This window comes from Pholis gunnellus (assembly GCF_910591455.1).
Source record: "Pholis gunnellus genome assembly, chromosome: 17".
In the NCBI taxonomy this organism is placed as follows: domain Eukaryota; kingdom Metazoa; phylum Chordata; class Actinopteri; order Perciformes; family Pholidae; genus Pholis; species Pholis gunnellus.
The window spans coordinates 1,765,246-1,783,080 of NC_136544.1; the positions used below are offsets into that span (position 1 = coordinate 1,765,246).

Consider the following 17,835-nt stretch of genomic DNA (forward strand, 5'->3'; position numbering starts at 1 on the left):
AAACTTGACTTAGTTTTTCCAAAATGGTGCAGATCTCATATGTAGAGTAGCAGGAATGTAGCATTGCATGGAAGTGAAAGCAGTGCTCAGTTTATTCAAATATGAAAGTGCAGTAAAATGTTTGGTCCATAAACAATTGTAATCTAAATACTGATGAAAATAATCCAGATTATAATTTTGGTCAGGTGTGATCAAACTCTAAAGAGCAGCGGTACCAGAGTGACGAGGCTGAGCACTGCCAGGTTGTATTCAGGGCCGCAAGCCCGGCAGCAGTCCAGCTGGTCCAGACCATAGGCTAGGACGGCCTCCATCAGCTGACCACAGGGCTCCACGCCGGCCAGCAACACACCCACACACTCATTCCCTGCTGTGAGAACCGGCTCAGAGAACTGGACCTGCTTCGCCGTGGTCACACAGGACAGAACCCGGTTCAACACCTGAGGAAAGAAAGAACAGAGAGAATCAAACTGACCGTGACTCCTCGAAAGCCCTTCATTCCAATCAGTGACTGAATGCCAACACTTTATTAGGACATTTTACCAACGTCTAAGTAGCAGTAAGGTAGATATTAACGGCACCTTGGCCCAAAACTGTGCTTCTCATGTAATCATAGTTTCAGGTTTGATCATTTTGCTGCTGCAAATTTTAGAAATAAATAAATAATTTGTGGGAAATGAAAAGAAAAGTGAATTCATTTTGACATAAGCAAAAAAACAATGTATAGACTGATGTGTGTGGTCCCTAATCTCTCTGTATCATCATTTACGACCCACTAAAAGTGTGTGGTGGTGTCTGTATCTGCAGAGACTCCGCCCTTTGCCTGGACTTCCTCTGTTCTTATTATTTCGCCGTGTTCGGGGCGTCAGCAGAGAACATTTGGATCCCATGTGGGGATGTAACCTCCAGCCAGAGTGTGCCGCCCAGTCTCATTTTCCCCACGGCATACCCAGGCTTTAGGTCCGTGGAACTCTTTTGTGTCCGATACAAAGCAGCGGGGAACGGGTTGTTACATCGCTGTTTCCCCGTCCGTCTCTGCAGCGTGGTGTATGTCAGGGACCGAGCAGAGACAAAGACCACAGCAGGACGAAGCTTGTTTGTGAGGAGGTGTAGATGTGTTTACTTGTACAGAAAATAACGTTTTATTCTTCTGATTCTTGGCTTTGTTCTCAATGGAAAAGACATTAATTGGAGTAAAGATGCACAAATATGGAATATCAGGGCCGATAACTATTATCATCACACTCCATTGTTAAAGTTGCTCCCATACCAGTGCTGGATCGGCATCTATGCACCAATCACTGGCTACCCAAACTTCGGCTGAATAATTTACGTTGCATTGACTTACATTAAATGTTCTTAAAATTCGAATGAAACTGAATACGGCTAGTGACATATCAACGCTGCTTTCCTCATCTTCCCTAAGGAGTTGATCTTTTAGAACAGTGACCCGGGTGGTCCTGGGTGTGGCTCTTACATCGGTGACGTAGGCCTCAGTGATGGGGGGTCCTCTGAAGGGGCTGAATCGCTCTCCGATGCTGCGGACCACTGTACTGAAAACCCTCAGCAGAGCTGCCAGCTTAGGCAGTGACACTGAGGGAGGGGGGATGTCTTCATCCAGCACATCGCCTGCCATCCCATGGTTCAGATCCTAAACAGAGCACAGGCGCCGTCAAGGTCAGTTCTATTCACGGACAGTCATTTACAGGATTTACATTTACATCTTTTCAAGCTCCTTCTCAATTCAAATCTATTAGAACTTTGTCCAAATATATAATTTGTTGTCCTAGCCTGTAAAACAATACACATTTACACACACCTAACCACTTCATGGCAGCTGATGAGCCTAACTGGCATTAGAGCATGGCTGTAGAGAAGCCCAATGTGGCATGCTTTAAGACTGTGGATTAACTTCACCTCTGCGTATGCCTCCATGTCTTCTAAGAACTGTCCCAGCAGAGTGGTGGAGAAGGTGAGGTCTGCCACCCAGAACTGCTCCAGACTCTGTAACCAGCCTAAACAGACAGAAAAGCACAGGACTGCCATTATGTGTTCAGATACAGTACTAGTGTTGTTCACCTGCGTTTTGGTAGCACATACAACCCAACACACAACCACTAGTTGGGTGAATAAACCAGGAAAAAAAACGCGAAGCGTAAAAACAAGCTCCGGGTCTAGGGATGTCAGAAGTGCATTTTTGCTTCTCTGGTCCCCTCTTCTCAAAGTTAATGGGTTTTTAGTTAGACGCCTGAAATACAAACTGGGGTTAACACAAGCTTTCAATATTTTGCTCCAAGATATAAAATGCGTCAGTATATACACAACACCCCAGATTAAAGCTATTGCACTTGATGGGCAGACTGTATAGCACGCCGACAGAACGGTGAGACTGTGTGTTTACATCAATGCTCGTGATCAAAGTCATTCATATTATCTGCTCAGAGAATTCAACAGTTTCAGACGTATGACATTTATTTTAAATCAAACACATCTCAGATCTGTTTTACCTAAATTCATTGTGACTTACATTTGTATTTTTGAATTGCTGAATGACTTTAAAACAGCTTTTTATATATATGAAGTTGTCTTGGTTTCCCTGGCACAAAGAGGAATACACAACAGCAAAAACTAAATTACAACAACATTGATATCGGCATCAGCTATCGGCTAAATTCCGTTTTTGAACATCAGTATAACCCAGAATTGTCATAATTGGTGCATCCCTACTATATTACCAGCAGGTGGGGCCAGAAAGTTTGAAATCTGAACACCAGACAACTTTGAAAATCAATAAGAAAACCAACTGACCTGAAACTTGCTGAGTGAGCACGTGCTTCTGTGTGTGGTCAATGTGCCAGCCCACCAAGATGTCCACAGTGTCCTGTGGGAAAGCAGCAAACACCTTAGTTAGTTAACCCCGTGCGCCTCAAACGTATGCAGCCAATCACTGCTCCAACACTCACCCTGAAGTTGGTGCTGAAGACATGCGGGTAGCAGCGAGCCACCTGAAGAATGCACTTGACACTTTGACAAAGCAGCTCTGGTGTGTCCACGTTTTCCAGAATGGATTGCAGGTTGCTCATCACCAGCTGAAACGCACCAAATAGAGTCCAGTCCAAAACCCAGTCCAGAAAACCATCCCCCTACCAGGCCCTTAATATACACTTTCCACCACTGTACAGCACGATATGTTCCATCTCTATCAACCTGCTGGCCACAGAATGTTTAGGAGCAAAGCCCAGCATCATGTATAACTCTACACTAAATGTTTGCATGTGTACAAATGAGGAAATGTTCGTACACCAGAAAATATTCTGATTTATATAACCTTGCGTACGCCTGCCAGTGCGCAATTTCCTTTTGTGCGTACGCAACGGTTGTGAAGCAGACCCCAGATCTGTACCGAATTCCTCTGCAGCCTTCGTGTGTCGTTACCTGCATGACGTGAGAGAAGGCTTTTCTCTCTCCAGCAGCCTCCAAAGCACACTGTGCTGCCACCAGGTACAGCAGCTTCACCTCGTCTCGACCGCTCGAAGTGAGCTTGAGAAAGAGCCACTTGAAGATGCGCTCAGCCTCGAAGCCGAGCCCCGTGCAGAGGAGACCCAGACAGGCTGCGGCGTCCTGACGCAACTCCCACAGCAGCTTACTGCTGCACACACCAACACCACGGGGAGGGAGACTACATGTTAGAGGCTGCATGGCATGTGGGCCCAGCAGAGAGCAGTCATGGTTGAACTAAAGGGGGTGCAGTGGGATTCATGCCTCTGAGAGAGAGGTGCATACATGGTCTGCATTGGGAAGATGCATCTGTTACCCCTTTCACCACATCACTAGGGTGTTGATATACAACAGGAAGTAGATTGAGATGGTTATTCTAAATGCAAAAGTAATAGGACATTTAAGTACTGCACAGTGTTATTTTTATATATATATATATATATATATATATATATATATATATATATATATATATATATATAACATGAATATAAAACAATCAAAAGAGACAGCTTCACTATTAACTGAATTTGAATTGTATGTATTGTATTGTATGTTTAAACTTCTTTGACGTGTCTTAAAGGCAGCTGCTAACAGGTGGGTGAATGAGACTATTAAAGCCTCTACTTGTGTCTTTAGCTTAGTGGTGGTGACATGAAGTCATGTGACCGTGGTGTACTTCCTTTATAGCCTAAAGAAAGCTGTTAACTTTTGCCGATTATTATTTACACGTCAGAAATCATAAAAGCAGAGTGTATATACTATAAATAATCCATCATCCCTCCAGCACTCTCTATGTTCAGGATGTAGCCCAATAAATCTAGATCATCTACACACTTTCCTCTTACCTCTCATTCAAAATGTCATTCAAGGTGCTGAGGACGGTGTCCAGCTGTTTGACCAGCGTCTGTGCAGGAGAAAATACAAGGCTCAAGGTTTACTTTGTCTTTGCCTGTAGTCCCATTTTCTTTGTAATTTGAATCCTGTTATACAACTGCAAAACTGAAGAAAACACAAAAGCAAATACTCTCGAGTGCGTAGATTCTGTTCTCACCCAAGAACAAATCCAAAATAACAAAACATTGGAGAATGTCAGAATCTTTGTAAGTGTGTTTTAAGAGGAAGGTTCTTCTTGAAAACAGCTGGTGAAAAAAGAACAATGGATGCAAAAACATTTCCATATTCTTATCTCAACTTTCTCTTTCTTTTCTGCTGCGTCAGATTCAGCAGACGCTCCTAACTTCAGATGAGTGACCAGCGTAAACATGAATAATACCATATAAGGCTATGAGTCTATCAGGGTTCATCATTTCAATAATCCTGAAGTCAATGTAAACCGAGTGTTATCCATTTACTCTGTTATTGTCATCTATGGTGGTTATTTGCAGAAGAAACCCAATCCGAATGAAAAGGAAATAAATAACTATTTATATTTAAATAGTAGCTTGATTAACAATCTTGTCATGAGTAGTTTTAATGATTAATTATAAGCTGCTTAGAGCTAGTGTCAGGAAGGAACAGTACCACACGTTGAAAGTCCTGTATTCAAATCAATATTTCAAGTGCAGAGTGAAATAGAGGCATTATCAGCACAATGTACTTAAATATAATTCATGTCCATTTAAGGAGGAGCTTTCACTTTATAATATTTTAATTACCATAGATTTTGTGAGTAAAATGCCTCTCTGGAGGTAAATGTAGTAACCAACTCCGATGTTTTCCTCTGAAGTAGAAGTACACAGTAAGTAGTATACAGAGGGGACTACATTTCAAGTGCTTTGGGGGCCTTTTGTAAGTTATTTCGATGTACAGCGAGTTAGAAATGAACATAATCCAATCATTTCATATCTAAACATCCAACAGAGTGTATTTGACTGTAGTTCACAGTAGCTGTGACTCCACTACTGTCCATGATGGCAGGTGTGTTACTGAGGACCCCAGGAAGAAGCAGACATTTGGCCCGTCCTGAGCAGGGATGCACTCTTTAGTGAACAGGAAGAAAGCGGGACTGACCACTTTGCTCTCGCCTTGGCTGATGAAGTCCTTCAGCTGTTTGAGGGTGGCCAGCCTGCGGTCGCGATCATCCTCCCTGGAGACCCGTCGCAGGAGGTTGGCCAGCCGGGACTCCTCAGAGTGAGCCATCCCTCTGTCTGCAACGGGAACGCCACATGTCAGTCACAACACTCTCACATAGCATGCTGCCATCCATGTGCAGGTTCAGAATGATCATCATCAATGAGTTTAGTTACGACCTAAAAATCAACCACATATGAACTAGTTGATAAGGCTCATTTTTACACAAGTAACTACTTGTGTAACTACAAATGCTTAGTTGGATTTTTATTATCTTGCACTGCCAACAATGGCGTGTTTGCTGCCTGGGCTGACATCACACTCCATGTCATAGACTTGTTAAGGGCTGCAACAGTTAGCAGTTATAAAAAATATTATGACGATGACGAGCATTAAGAATAACCCTATAGAAATAGACCATCTTCTCTCTGATGGTCTCTTTACTGATGGAGGTCTGATAGAGGATCAGGACTACACTGAAATACAAATTACAATTATCCACTGCTCTCTGTAACGCGCACAGCGGAGGTCCTACCCGATCCGCTCGAGCACACCTCCACCAGCGGATGCGGTGGAGATGCAACAGTCGCTCTCCTGCACCGCTCTCCCCCCCCCCCCCCCCCCCCTGCCGCTCCTCTTGGCCCTTAGGGGGCAACTATGATGCTGATGTGGCCCAGAGTGAAAATGAGTTTGACACCCCTGATATAGAGGATCAGGACTAAACTGAGACTGGTTCATATAGAGGATCAGGACTAAACTGAGACTGGTTCATATAGAGGATCAGGACTAAACTGAGACTGGTTCATATAGAGGATCAGGACTAAACTGAGACTGGTTCATATAGAGGATCAGGACTAAACTGAGACTGGTTCATATAGAGGATCAGGACTAAACTGAGACTGGTTCATATAGAGGATCAGGACTAAACTGAGACTGGTTCATATAGAGGATCAGGACTAAACTGAGACTGGTTCATATAGAGGATCAGGACTAAACTGAGACTGGTTCATATAGAGGATCAGGACTAAACTGAGACTGGTTCATATAGAGGATCAGGACTAAACTGAGACTGGTTCATATAGAGGATCAGGACTAAACTGAGACTGGTTCATATAGAGGATCAGGACTAAACTGAGACTGGTTCATATAGAGGATCAGGACTAAACTGAGACTGGTTCATATAGAGCAGGGGTGGCCAACCAGTCAGAGACCAAGAGCCACATTTTTTACTGTGTTACCGCAAAGAGCCACATCATACACATGGGCACACATGAACATCACCCTATCCCTTCCTCACACACACACATACCTTTGCTCAGCCAGATTTATTGTAAATGTCACACACCAATATGATAATGACAGAAATGGACTCCTAAGACCACAGGCCAGTCATTTTCAACAATGAACATTGTGTGCACTGTCTCACACAGACAAACTCTCAGTTCAACCAAGTCCACAAACAAAAATATAATAATTTACAAGAGTGTTTTTCTTTTACTATGCATGTTACTTAGTGGGACTTCTGGCATTCCTTGCCTTGAACAATCCTCTTCAAATCTGGCTTGTATTCCGTTGTTGCCACTCGAAGCAATTCTTTCACATGGGTGTCAGTCAGAACAGATCGATGCTTTGATTTCACGTGTTTCAGGGTAGAAAACACAGACTCGCAGACGTATGTTGACCCAAACATTGACAGTATCTTAAGCGCAGCCCGTTTCACATTGGGGTATTTTTTCATTGGCACACTTTTCCAGAACTCAATGGTCCCGTCCCGTAAAGCAGGTTTGAGTTGGTCCTCCTCACACAGATCGATCATCTCTAACTCAGCCGCAGCCTCATCTGTGACTAGCGGGGCTTTCAAACAGTCCGTCTCGGCGTTAAATGGGTCGACGAGGAACGTAATCTGTGGCCGCACATGCGCGTTTGACGAAAATACCGTATTTAACTCAAGCGAAGCGAACACGCACATTAAAAAAACACAAATACAAACTTCGATATGAACATAAGAGCCGCATGAAACCGGGCAAAGAGCCGCATGCGGCTCGGGAGCCGCGGGTTGGCCACCCCTGATATAGAGGATCAGGACTAAACTGAGACTGGTTCATATAGAGGATCAGGGCTACACTGAGACTGGTTCATATAGAGGATCAGGACTACACTGAGACTGGTTCAGGACCAGTTTTTCAGTTCCTCACAATAACTAAGTAAAGGTAGCAACACTGCAGTGTACAAATACTTAAGTAAAAGTCCTACATTTCCCCTTTGTTCTCAGTGCGTGGCTGCATCCCCATTTCATTTGGTATTGTGGTGAAAGAGCATTGGACAAGAATAAGTTCCATCTTTGAATAAAAACGCTGGAAATAGTATTTAACTCTTGTCCTTATATCAGATTAATAATCTATGAATTGAAGTAAAAGATTCAAAGATGGAAGTAGTCGTTAGCTGCAGACCTAGACTTGTTATGTTTGCACTCTTATTCCCCAGGTGTCAGCTTGAATTGACATTTAAAATGACAAACACATGTAAGAGTAGAGTCATCTTCTCCAGCTAAACCCAGCTAAGCAGCAGATCTTATGACATATGCAGCCATTGCTGTTCACATCTTAGAGTATCGGTAGTTTGTCAGAGAGCTTACCCTGCAATTTCCTCATATCCTTTGAAGCTAAAGCACGGTTTCCATGCTGAAAAGGAGTCAAATCCGTTGTCACATCATTGGGCCTCAACTCTTGCCCCACCGACTTCCAACCAAATGTAGCATCACTGACACCTGGACCAGCTTCATATCCATCTGAGGGACACAAACCACGTGAGATTAAACCAATGCATTACATCGGAGCCAAGACACACACAAGCGTGTCTTGACACCACAAAGCAAAACGGGAGGAACTTGCATTTCATGCATGTTTGAAAAAGAAAACTTTGAATACATTTGTGCTACACTTCTGACATGAAGGCTGCAGCAGCACTGGAGTCATTACTGAATCACCATCCCATAGTTTAAGAAAGCAGGACGTACTGGATCAGCCGAATATAGGAGAGCAGATGTCAGATTAGTCTAAAAGAGTTAAAGTGCAGGGCAAGACGGGTAAATGAATAAAATGATCTCATCACATCTATATATTTTGGATTTTATGGTTGAATAATGCCTAAAGCAGTATGACTTTGTTATCAAATCAATAATGAAATTGATGAGAATGTATTTGTGGATTCACTGTGAGAACTGGGATTAAGAAGTAAACTACATTTGTAATCTTAAAGTAATATTGGGGTTAACACAACAGTACAATGGGATACAGGGTTTATGCAGTTTTAATACCACGTACAACCAAATTGTAATACCCACTAACTGTTTTAAGGGTAACTACGTCCTCAAATTCTCTTAGAGCCCTTTCTCTAGGGCTGAATATCGTTAAAAGTACTAGAACAACGTTTCCAGTCAAACGATACATGCAATCGATCCTTTTTGTGCCAAGAACAAGAAAATACTTATTTGTCACCGCAAGTGTTCTTTGGTTTTATCAGACGTGTAACTGTCCCACCCCTGCAACAGCTACAACCCATACAGCCAGAACACAGAGGTGCCAACAGTGCTACAGCCACCAGGGGGCAGTCCAGATGTTTGGGCTCAACTTTATTTAAAGTTTAAAGGATCTCAATATTGACCAAAAATAATCAGGATTTTCATTTTGGTCATAATCATGGTGCCCTGGGGGGGGGGGGCTTTATCAGCAATAACAGCCACATGAGCACTGTGCAGTGTGGCGGCTATGAGCTAGCACAGCTTCCATTCACATTATGGATATCAAATGAAGTTCTCTGCGCAATTATCGTCAGATTTTCATTTTTCCATTGGTCCTTGAACGCATCATGTATGACAAACGCTTCCGTCAGAAAAAGGAACTGAAACTAAGCTTAAAAAGACATGTTTGAGTTCTCTCTACTTCTAGCCATGGCTGTGCCGTTTCCAGAGAGGTGCAGGAGAAATGTGACAGGAGCGAAAAACGACCAAAACAGTTTGGGGTTCAGAGGGTCATTTTGTAACCACTCTCAGCATCATTTTCAATAAATGCAAAAGACAGGAGTGGGGAAGAAAGGCCTGTAGGAGGCGTGGTCTCGTGTCCACGTCGTGTGTGTGACGCTCTAGAGACCGACTTACCACCGCTTAGTGTAGCATGGACAGCAACATAGGCCCACTTCTCATGGCTAGCTAGTTAATGTTGCCGTTTGTCTATGGAGTGAACTACCTCGATTCAAGCGCGTGGTCTTTGAGAGCACGACTCAGATTTTGACACGCTTTCTGTCCTCACACTCAAATAGCCGTTTGGATTCGCTGTGCCTCAGATGTTTCCTGTGCTTCAGCCCTTCTCCTCGCACTCAGGCTGCTTCCGTGTGCTCGTGAATGATCTGCTCTCAGATTCCTTCTCTGTTCTCAGATTTTTTGTGCAATAACCCGGTCAAAATTCGACCAGCTTACTGGTGGAACAGTGTTTTCTGCTTAGGAAGGTTGCTATCTGAGTGAAATGACAAATGACCCAGAAGTATATAAGTGGCAGCCATGAAAGGACTGGGGCTGCATTTAAAACATTTTAAGAGTTAACCTGTTTAATTGTACACTATGGATAAATTGAAAACATCCTTTAAAAAGGAGGTGCGATTCTGTATTGGAAAAGGAACTATTTGAATGGTACAGCATTGAGTTGGTCACTGTAGCATACTCATTTTCTATGTGGTGTAAACAAAGCTGCTTAAAAACATCCATTGGCAGTAGTGTAAGTACAGTCGGATTCTCTTAGCACCGTGGCTGTCTTTCCTTGACCTGATGACATTTTCTATGAAGGTTGAGGACAATAATATCGCCCGTTTGCTCCTGGTCAGTGAGAGGCCAGAGAATTCAGCTGAACCACACCATCACATCCAAGCAGAAAGATACAAGCTCATTTTGAACAGAATGGGTTTTTTTATGACTTTTAAAAGACCTGCAAAAACATTGGGATAATACTTCAGATCCAGAAATCTGAGCAAACCAAACGTGTTTAGTAAGAAATGGAGGCTCACCCTCTTCCTGGTGTGTATCTGCAGGAGCGTAGGCATCGCTGGGCCCCGCTGGCTGCTCAGGGTAGCTAGAGGGCAACACGTCATACACCGCTGCTGAACCGGGCTCTCTGGACTTCACTCCGTCCTGGCTGGATGACACACTGTCAACTCTAACACACACGAAAGAGACAAATATACGTCATATACACAATGTGTATAATGTATAGTACAAACATATAGAATAGAACAGATCAACCACTGTCCCTGATATCCGGTCCAGTTATTCTGAGGTATAACACCCGGACATAATGGACAGGTTATGTAATCAGGTGTTCTGTAGAATGCCAACACATTCCCACTTTGCGGTGTAGAAATGGTAAGATCTTGTTGGATTACAACATTGTGTATTTGTTAATACTTTGTTTTGACAATCCTGCTTGGTTTGGAGCGTGTGTGGGACCTTTTTGCATCATTTCCACTTTTACCTCAACTCTATGTGTCTAATCAAGTGTTTATAGGACTGAATGTAAACTCAATGCACGAGGCCTAGAGGAGCTGCTCCCAACAAGTAGCCAGTTGCATGGAAAAGGTTGACATGGGCTCAACATGAAAGCCTGAGGAATAGTTGATGAACAAACTTTATTCGTTTTTGTTGTGTCGTTTAAAACGATGCATCTTCCTGCAGACTCTACGACTGTGTGAAACTGTGGCCCTGTAAGGTTTAGGCCCTTGTTGAAAACGTATCATCTCTGCCAGGCATAGGCCTGGGGAGAGGTTATGTGTTCGGTCCTGTGAGTGACTGAGTGCACCTCTGTTTTTCTCACATTCTGCTGCAAAATGCACAATATTTTAATACATATAATATTTAAAATGTTAGATATACATTTGGATCTTGGTTCCACAGCATTCAGTAGCTTTATTTCAGCTACTGGAAGTATGTAGTAAAGTTAAACACTGTCACTGACATGCTGTTCAAAAACGGCATCACAATCCTGCATACTCAGAAATATTCATTTATAATCTCCAATTGTATAGCAATTATGTTCCATCAGTGACAGCCTGATGCCATCCAATGTGTGCAGTCACAGTGTTATTTATTTAACGTAATATAGAGAACTTACGACATGCAGCGGTTTGACCTGAGGGCGACATGAAGCCGAGGAATATTTGAAAGTGAGGGCTAAAACACACTGTGCGAAGAAATGACAGTCAACACATAAACACGGTTACTGTAGATTTTCCTGAGTAACGAACTAATATCCAACGAGGATTTACATTCTACAGACAGGAAACCTCCCCTAATGAAAACGCTTCACTACACGTGTTGATACCGGCTGAATGAATGAGGACATTAAAACGGTGCGTCTGGCTCTGGAAGAGGGAAACCGAGAGAAACTCAGGGTTTGTTCATGAAAACCTGCCGGTGACCAGGTTAGGTTCAGAGTCAGTTACCATGGTAACAGACCCACTGTTTATGTTACCTGGTTGTATTAATTCAATCACAATACTACTGTATTGTGATTGTGATTGAACCCACACTGGCCAAAATGAGCTAATGTGACCTTATCCACCATGCAGCTCCAATTATTTTTGTGACAATATGGTTTCATTCAGACTTCTTTAAGAATATGTGCACTGTGAGCATATTGTCAATTCAAATTATTAAAAAGGTATGAGTAGGCTAGTAGAGTTTTTCCCTGAGCCCCTGAGTCAAGACAGGACCTTCAGTGTGGTTAGGATGTAGGGCCATAGGACTAAAAACATGTATTGTGATGCATGTTACCACAGAAATGTGAAATTAATTCGATGCACAGTGGATCAGGGGCATTTAGAGTCAGGCAGAGACTGGAGCAGTTACCCCACTTAAAGGAAACTTTAACGTTACACCTCACGTTACAAATACCGTGAGGTAACGTTAACGCGCGTTAACACATGTGATGCTAACTCAGGAGTCTAATGCCTCAATTATCGCTGTGTGGATTTTTACAGTCGCCTGTTATCAGCTCAAAAAGTTGAAAGACCAACTCTGTCATACATGTCTTATGTAAATGGGTCTTACATATGTCCGGAAGTCCTTGAGGAAGTTGATAACGTTGAACTCTCTCGGCTAACTGGCTATAGTTAGCCAGCGCGGAGAGTACCATGGTGATGCTAACTAGCTAAACTAACACAGCTCATTAAGAGTTTGAATCACCTGGTGGTGCATTTAAAATCACTCACGTGGATCATCGTTGCGGCGCGTGAGAGTCTTAATCGTTTTACTAACGTTAATGATACCGCTCGCTGTCAGTTAACTGAGTTAGCAGCAGGTTGGCAACGTTGAGCTAATCGATGTTCCTTAAACAAAATGAGCTAACGATAGCGCCGAGCTAAACAGACAGCAGCGTTTTGGCTTAATGTTAGTATATATTGCGAGAAGGGCTGTGACAAAATTACGATTTAGAATACATTAAGGCACTTGTGAGAATGCAGTGATATAGTCAAGAGACAAATGATTCCCCCCTATATGGCCATAATTTAAGGGAGCAACACAGCATAGGCCCAAAGAGTCAGACATATTACAAGCAGCTTCCTCCCGAGTAGAACACCAACCTGGGCTGCCAGTCATTCCAGTGTGGCTGCAGTTTGTGGGCGCCGCTGAGCCGAGACCCCGAGGCTTTACGGCTCATTACCTTTCAGAGAGCTGCATGTCACGCTGGCCGCGGTAACCGTGTCGCTCCTCTGGGTTACTTTCACTAATGTGTTTGTCAAGTGTCAAAAATCAGTTAGCAACTCGTCGTTATGGCTAGCTTATGGTAGTGTGTTCTTCTTCTACGTTTTAAGGTTGTTGGCATCCTTGGCGTTGCATTACTGCCATCTTCTGGAGTTAACCTTTACGCTGGTTCATTATTGTGTTCTTATTTGTCTTCTTCTTCTTCTTCTTCTTCTGCTGCCGCTGCTTCTGCCGCCTCGTCTTCTTCTTCTTTAGCTTTCAATGGCGGTTGGCAAACAGCTTTCGGGTGCATTACCGCCACCCTCTAATCTGGAGCGTGGAGCTATCCTCTTCACATTTACAACCTTTTTACATTTATTTACCATTTTATCAATATGTACACTCTGGGTGAGCCTAGCATCGAAACACATTCTTAAAAAGGTCAACGAGTCTATTCAGCTCCTTGGCATATTAATACCTTTGGACCTCTGCTACAGTTTTCTTTCTTGTAAAGAAAAGCATATGTTTTGTCAACAGAAAATTAAAATCCCCATTCCAAGGACCACTGTTCAACTCTTTTAATTGTTTCCTGCATCTATTTTACAACATATTTCACATTCCTACCTCCTTTCCACAGTCCCCATCATCTGTGAACAAAGATCTCCCTACCTTGTTCAATATTATTATATACACTTCGTTTTGTTTAATGGCGGGTGGCCTCTATTGTTAAAGGTGCATTAACGCTGTGTGAGGCAGCGTTCCCCATTTCCTTTGGGACTAGCATCAAAAAAATATTTGATCAATCCAGTTTCTTTACAAAACTCAAACAAGGCTTAATACTTTCCTCCCTCAATGCTGAGTCAATTCTTGAGATTCAATAGTCACACCCCACAATTCTTTACTTTATTCTTTAACTTGTCTGTGTTTCATACATCTGGCAGTGACAGATAACCTGTTCTACCGTTTCTTCTACACCACATTCACACAGACCTGATGAATGTGTTCAACCCTCTGTGCCCTAACCTCAGTCTTGATATGATCATATGCGCTCATCCTCCCACGTATTGCTTTATTTCATATAGATGACTCCCTTTGTTTCCTTCAAACCAATGCTTTGCAGGTAGTCATGTTTCTACGTATTACTGCTTTGGCTTCGGCTTTACTCAAAGCTATACATCCATGATTGTGTCCTGTTTCAGAGCTCGTTGAGCTAGAGAACCCGTCATGTCAGTCCCTACAAGGCCGCTATGGATCCACATAAACCTGACTGCTGTCTCCATATGATGTCGTCTGAATAGAGACTTTATTGTTTATTGTTTAGCGTATATATCTGGTCTGTTTTGGAATGACATGGATTCCAATGATACCAGCGCTGACAATATGTACATCCCAAGTCTCTTATTTCTCATTTCTTTGCTCCTCGATCCTCGCTTGAACCGGAAGTTGTTCTGCGCCGCCATATTGGCGGGCGTCCAAAAGCTCTTATTTCTGCTCTGATGAGCTAGGATCGAGGAGAGATCTCCGAGGAGCCATGAGCGAGGACGCACGAGAACAGCCTTCCAGGAAGTGTTTTAATGGCCAACATGCCCCCTCATATATATTTGATATTTCCCTCAATAACTTTTATGATGGATACAATTAAAGTGAGAGAGCTTTTTACATGATTTATCATCATTTCATTCAGTCACGTGAGGCTGACCATTCCTGAGTGTTGGGTTTGATGAGTTTTATCATTTAAGAGAAACAATAATCATGTTCTGGATTATTTAATGTCGATGTCACAATCTGAATTTCAAACCGTACAGACGCAAATAATGCATAAATAAGACGAACGCATTCCGCCGGTAGAAATCGATCCTGCGCTTATAAACAGAACACAGACACAGTTTGTTAACATGCTACAGAGAGAAACGCCTCTACAGTCATCATTACTGTGTCTTTATTAGTTACTATTATTAAGTACAGTGATCATGTGAACAGACACAAACTTCTCAAAAGTCTCTCCAGCTGTTAAAGCCGACTCGCAGCTGTGATCAGCGGCCGCCATCATCAGAAACAGACGTCTCTTCACGTGACGCAACTGAGGAAAGGACGTCTCATGTCTCTTAAAATATATTTCCTCGTTTCCTCTCTCCTCGCATGGTTTCCTCCAAGCATCCCTGGTGGGAGGGACTAAGACGCAAGGAAAGGACGCAAGTGAGGGAAACAGGGATGCAATTAAGAGACTTGGGATGTACCTTATGAGTCCGAGCATAGCATGACCTTTCTCACCTTGTTGCACCGCCACGTTTCTACAGTAGCACAAAGCTGACAAAGAAAAGACCAGCTCAAGCGTGCTCTTAGACTACATCCACACTACTCCGTTTTTAAACGAAAACAGAGTTTTAAAACAAAAACGATTTCCGTCCACACGGCGTTTCAGCATCGTTTTCAAATTGATCTCCGTCCAGACTAAAACGCCTGGAAACGAATATCATGTGACTATTCACGTACACTGGGCATGCGCGTGGGTGTTGATGTAAACAGGAAGTAGATTGGTTGCTTAGTTAAAAAAAATAAGTAATAAAGTAGTCTTTAATAATGAAAGGTCGTGTTTGATACTTAAGATCTTCTCTAAAATATGAACTCAGACACATTTCGTGGAAAGTTTTAGAAGTTTCATTTTTCAGACTTAGTTACAGCGCTGCAGGTCTTGCTCTATATCTCTCTCACATATCAAATTTACTTTAAAATCAACACTTACACATAAAGGTTTACTAGATTATGATCCATAAATGTGGTCAGTACACGTCTCTCACTCGTTTCCTCGGTGTCGTTGTTTCTGTTCTCACTCGTAGCTCTGCTGGTGTCTGAAGTCTCTGTCCTACTGGAGAGCATTTACTGCTTTTGTTCCTTTACATTTTATCTGCAGACTTCACAATATTTGTGCAGAACAAGATAAGCATTAATAAGGACAGGAAAGTCCTCCGTTTTGTGTCCATCACCCTCCCTAAAGCCGCTAACCGTGACTTCAGACGTCCGCTCCGTAGGTCTGATAACACCGCTGGACACGCTGCTCACTAATCGCTCCAATAACAGCTGCTTCCTCTGTAATAATGCAGACTTTAACAGCACAACAGCTGCAAGTAAAGACAACAAGGTCAGCAACGCCTGTAATCAGTTGTCTATGTTGAATTAACCTGGTAGTCGATCGGTGATCAATGTTGTTGTTTGTGAGCTTCCGGGTAAGGGTCACGTGATAGGAGTGTTGACGGGAAATACACGCCATGACTGCTAAGAACCAATCAAGTAGCGAACGCAGGTGTGGGCGCAACCCAGAGTTTTCAAACGTATCCGTCCTCGGGGGCGTTTTCAAACTCCTCCGTTTTCAGTGCTCGAAAACGCCGGCGTAGTGTGGACACTCAGTGTAAACGTAGCAAAACATATGCGCTTTCATAAGCCAATTTGACTTTTATGAAGAAGGGGTATTCATTAAGACAATCTAGTATTCTTTTATTCAGATTACTATCGAATAATTTACCAAGACAACTGCTTACAGTCACCATGGTAGTTACTTGATTGATTTGTCCCCACTCTTATGAATGGAGGACATGAGGCCTTTGCACCAGATGTCAGGAAAACATCCAGACACATTGAACAGCATCAACACAACACCCAGCATCTCTAGAATGCTGAATTTGAGCATTTTGTTTTTAATGTTGTCTGGGCCACGGGATTATATCTGTGTGGTCAATTCTTACCAGGTCACTGAGAAATCAAGGGGGGTTTGTCTTTAACCGCTTCTTCTAATGTTTGGAGTTCTTCTTTTATAATACATTGATCTGAAGTAATTCGATTCATTGGTTTGTCTTAGTACAGATTTTCTAAATGTGCTCTCCACATGTCTCCATATTGGACGGGTATTGCTTGTGGTGGTTTTATGTTGGAGTTGTTCCACATATTCCAGAAGAACTGATTTTGATTAATGGCATTCTCAATATCTTCAAGTTTCATGAGGGCATAACTAGTTTTTTTTGTTCTTAAATTGGTCATTCATGATGGTTTTGCATCCGTGATCAAACCTTTTGTCAGCGTTTTGCCTTTTATCAGGCTTCTGTTTTTTTACAAGGTTAGCTTTAATATCTGCTATATGAAGTATACTTATATCATCAATGGGCCTGACCATCTCTGCTAGGGACAGATTGATTACATTGACATTTCATTCATTACATCAGCTGGGTTCACGACCGTGATGAATTGGTCTCCACTGTCTGGAAGTAGGATTTCATTTATACAGCTTACTGGGTTCCCTCTTTGTGTCACATATTTTACCTGAGAGTTTAAAGAACACATTTATTTTGGTTGTGTTCTGAAAGGGGGTGTCAGTAGCTAATCTGTCCCAGCAGCCCCTTCCATTCTGCGCATGTGGCGGCGCAACCAGCAAATGTGCCTTGCGGGAAGACCTGCCTCTGATTGGCTATGGTTGCTAAGGGCTGTCCCTGGATTAGCAATTTAGCCACCGTTTTGTTCCCGTAATCCGAAGTAGGGTATAATTTGTTTGG

General features: G+C 42.8%; 1 protein-coding gene across 3 annotated transcripts in view; it reads right to left on the reverse strand.

The window, feature by feature from the left end:
- smg1 (SMG1 nonsense mediated mRNA decay associated PI3K related kinase) overlaps nucleotides 1–13,419 on the reverse strand; it is a 64,679-nt gene extending 51,260 nt beyond the window's left edge. The window contains exons 1-11 of one of the 3 annotated variants that reach the window (XM_079178166.1): nucleotides 13,195–13,419; nucleotides 10,624–10,772; nucleotides 8,204–8,356; nucleotides 5,509–5,645; nucleotides 4,344–4,402; nucleotides 3,433–3,643; nucleotides 2,961–3,086; nucleotides 2,806–2,878; nucleotides 1,915–2,012; nucleotides 1,475–1,648; nucleotides 216–437 (exon numbers count right to left, since the gene is read on the reverse strand). In XM_079178166.1, the coding sequence (XP_079034292.1) occupies nucleotides 216–437; nucleotides 1,475–1,648; nucleotides 1,915–2,012; nucleotides 2,806–2,878; nucleotides 2,961–3,086; nucleotides 3,433–3,643; nucleotides 4,344–4,402; nucleotides 5,509–5,645; nucleotides 8,204–8,356; nucleotides 10,624–10,772; nucleotides 13,195–13,271 (1,479 nt within the window). In that variant the 5' untranslated portion in view covers nucleotides 13,272–13,419. Of the gene's footprint in view, nucleotides 1–215; nucleotides 438–1,474; nucleotides 1,649–1,914; nucleotides 2,013–2,805; nucleotides 2,879–2,960; nucleotides 3,087–3,432; nucleotides 3,647–4,343; nucleotides 4,403–5,508; nucleotides 5,646–8,203; nucleotides 8,357–10,623; nucleotides 10,773–13,194 lie in introns of all 3 variants that reach the window. The other 2 variants (XM_079178165.1, XM_079178167.1) reach the window with 2 other exon arrangements.
- Nucleotides 13,420–17,835: the final 4,416 nt, after the last annotated feature.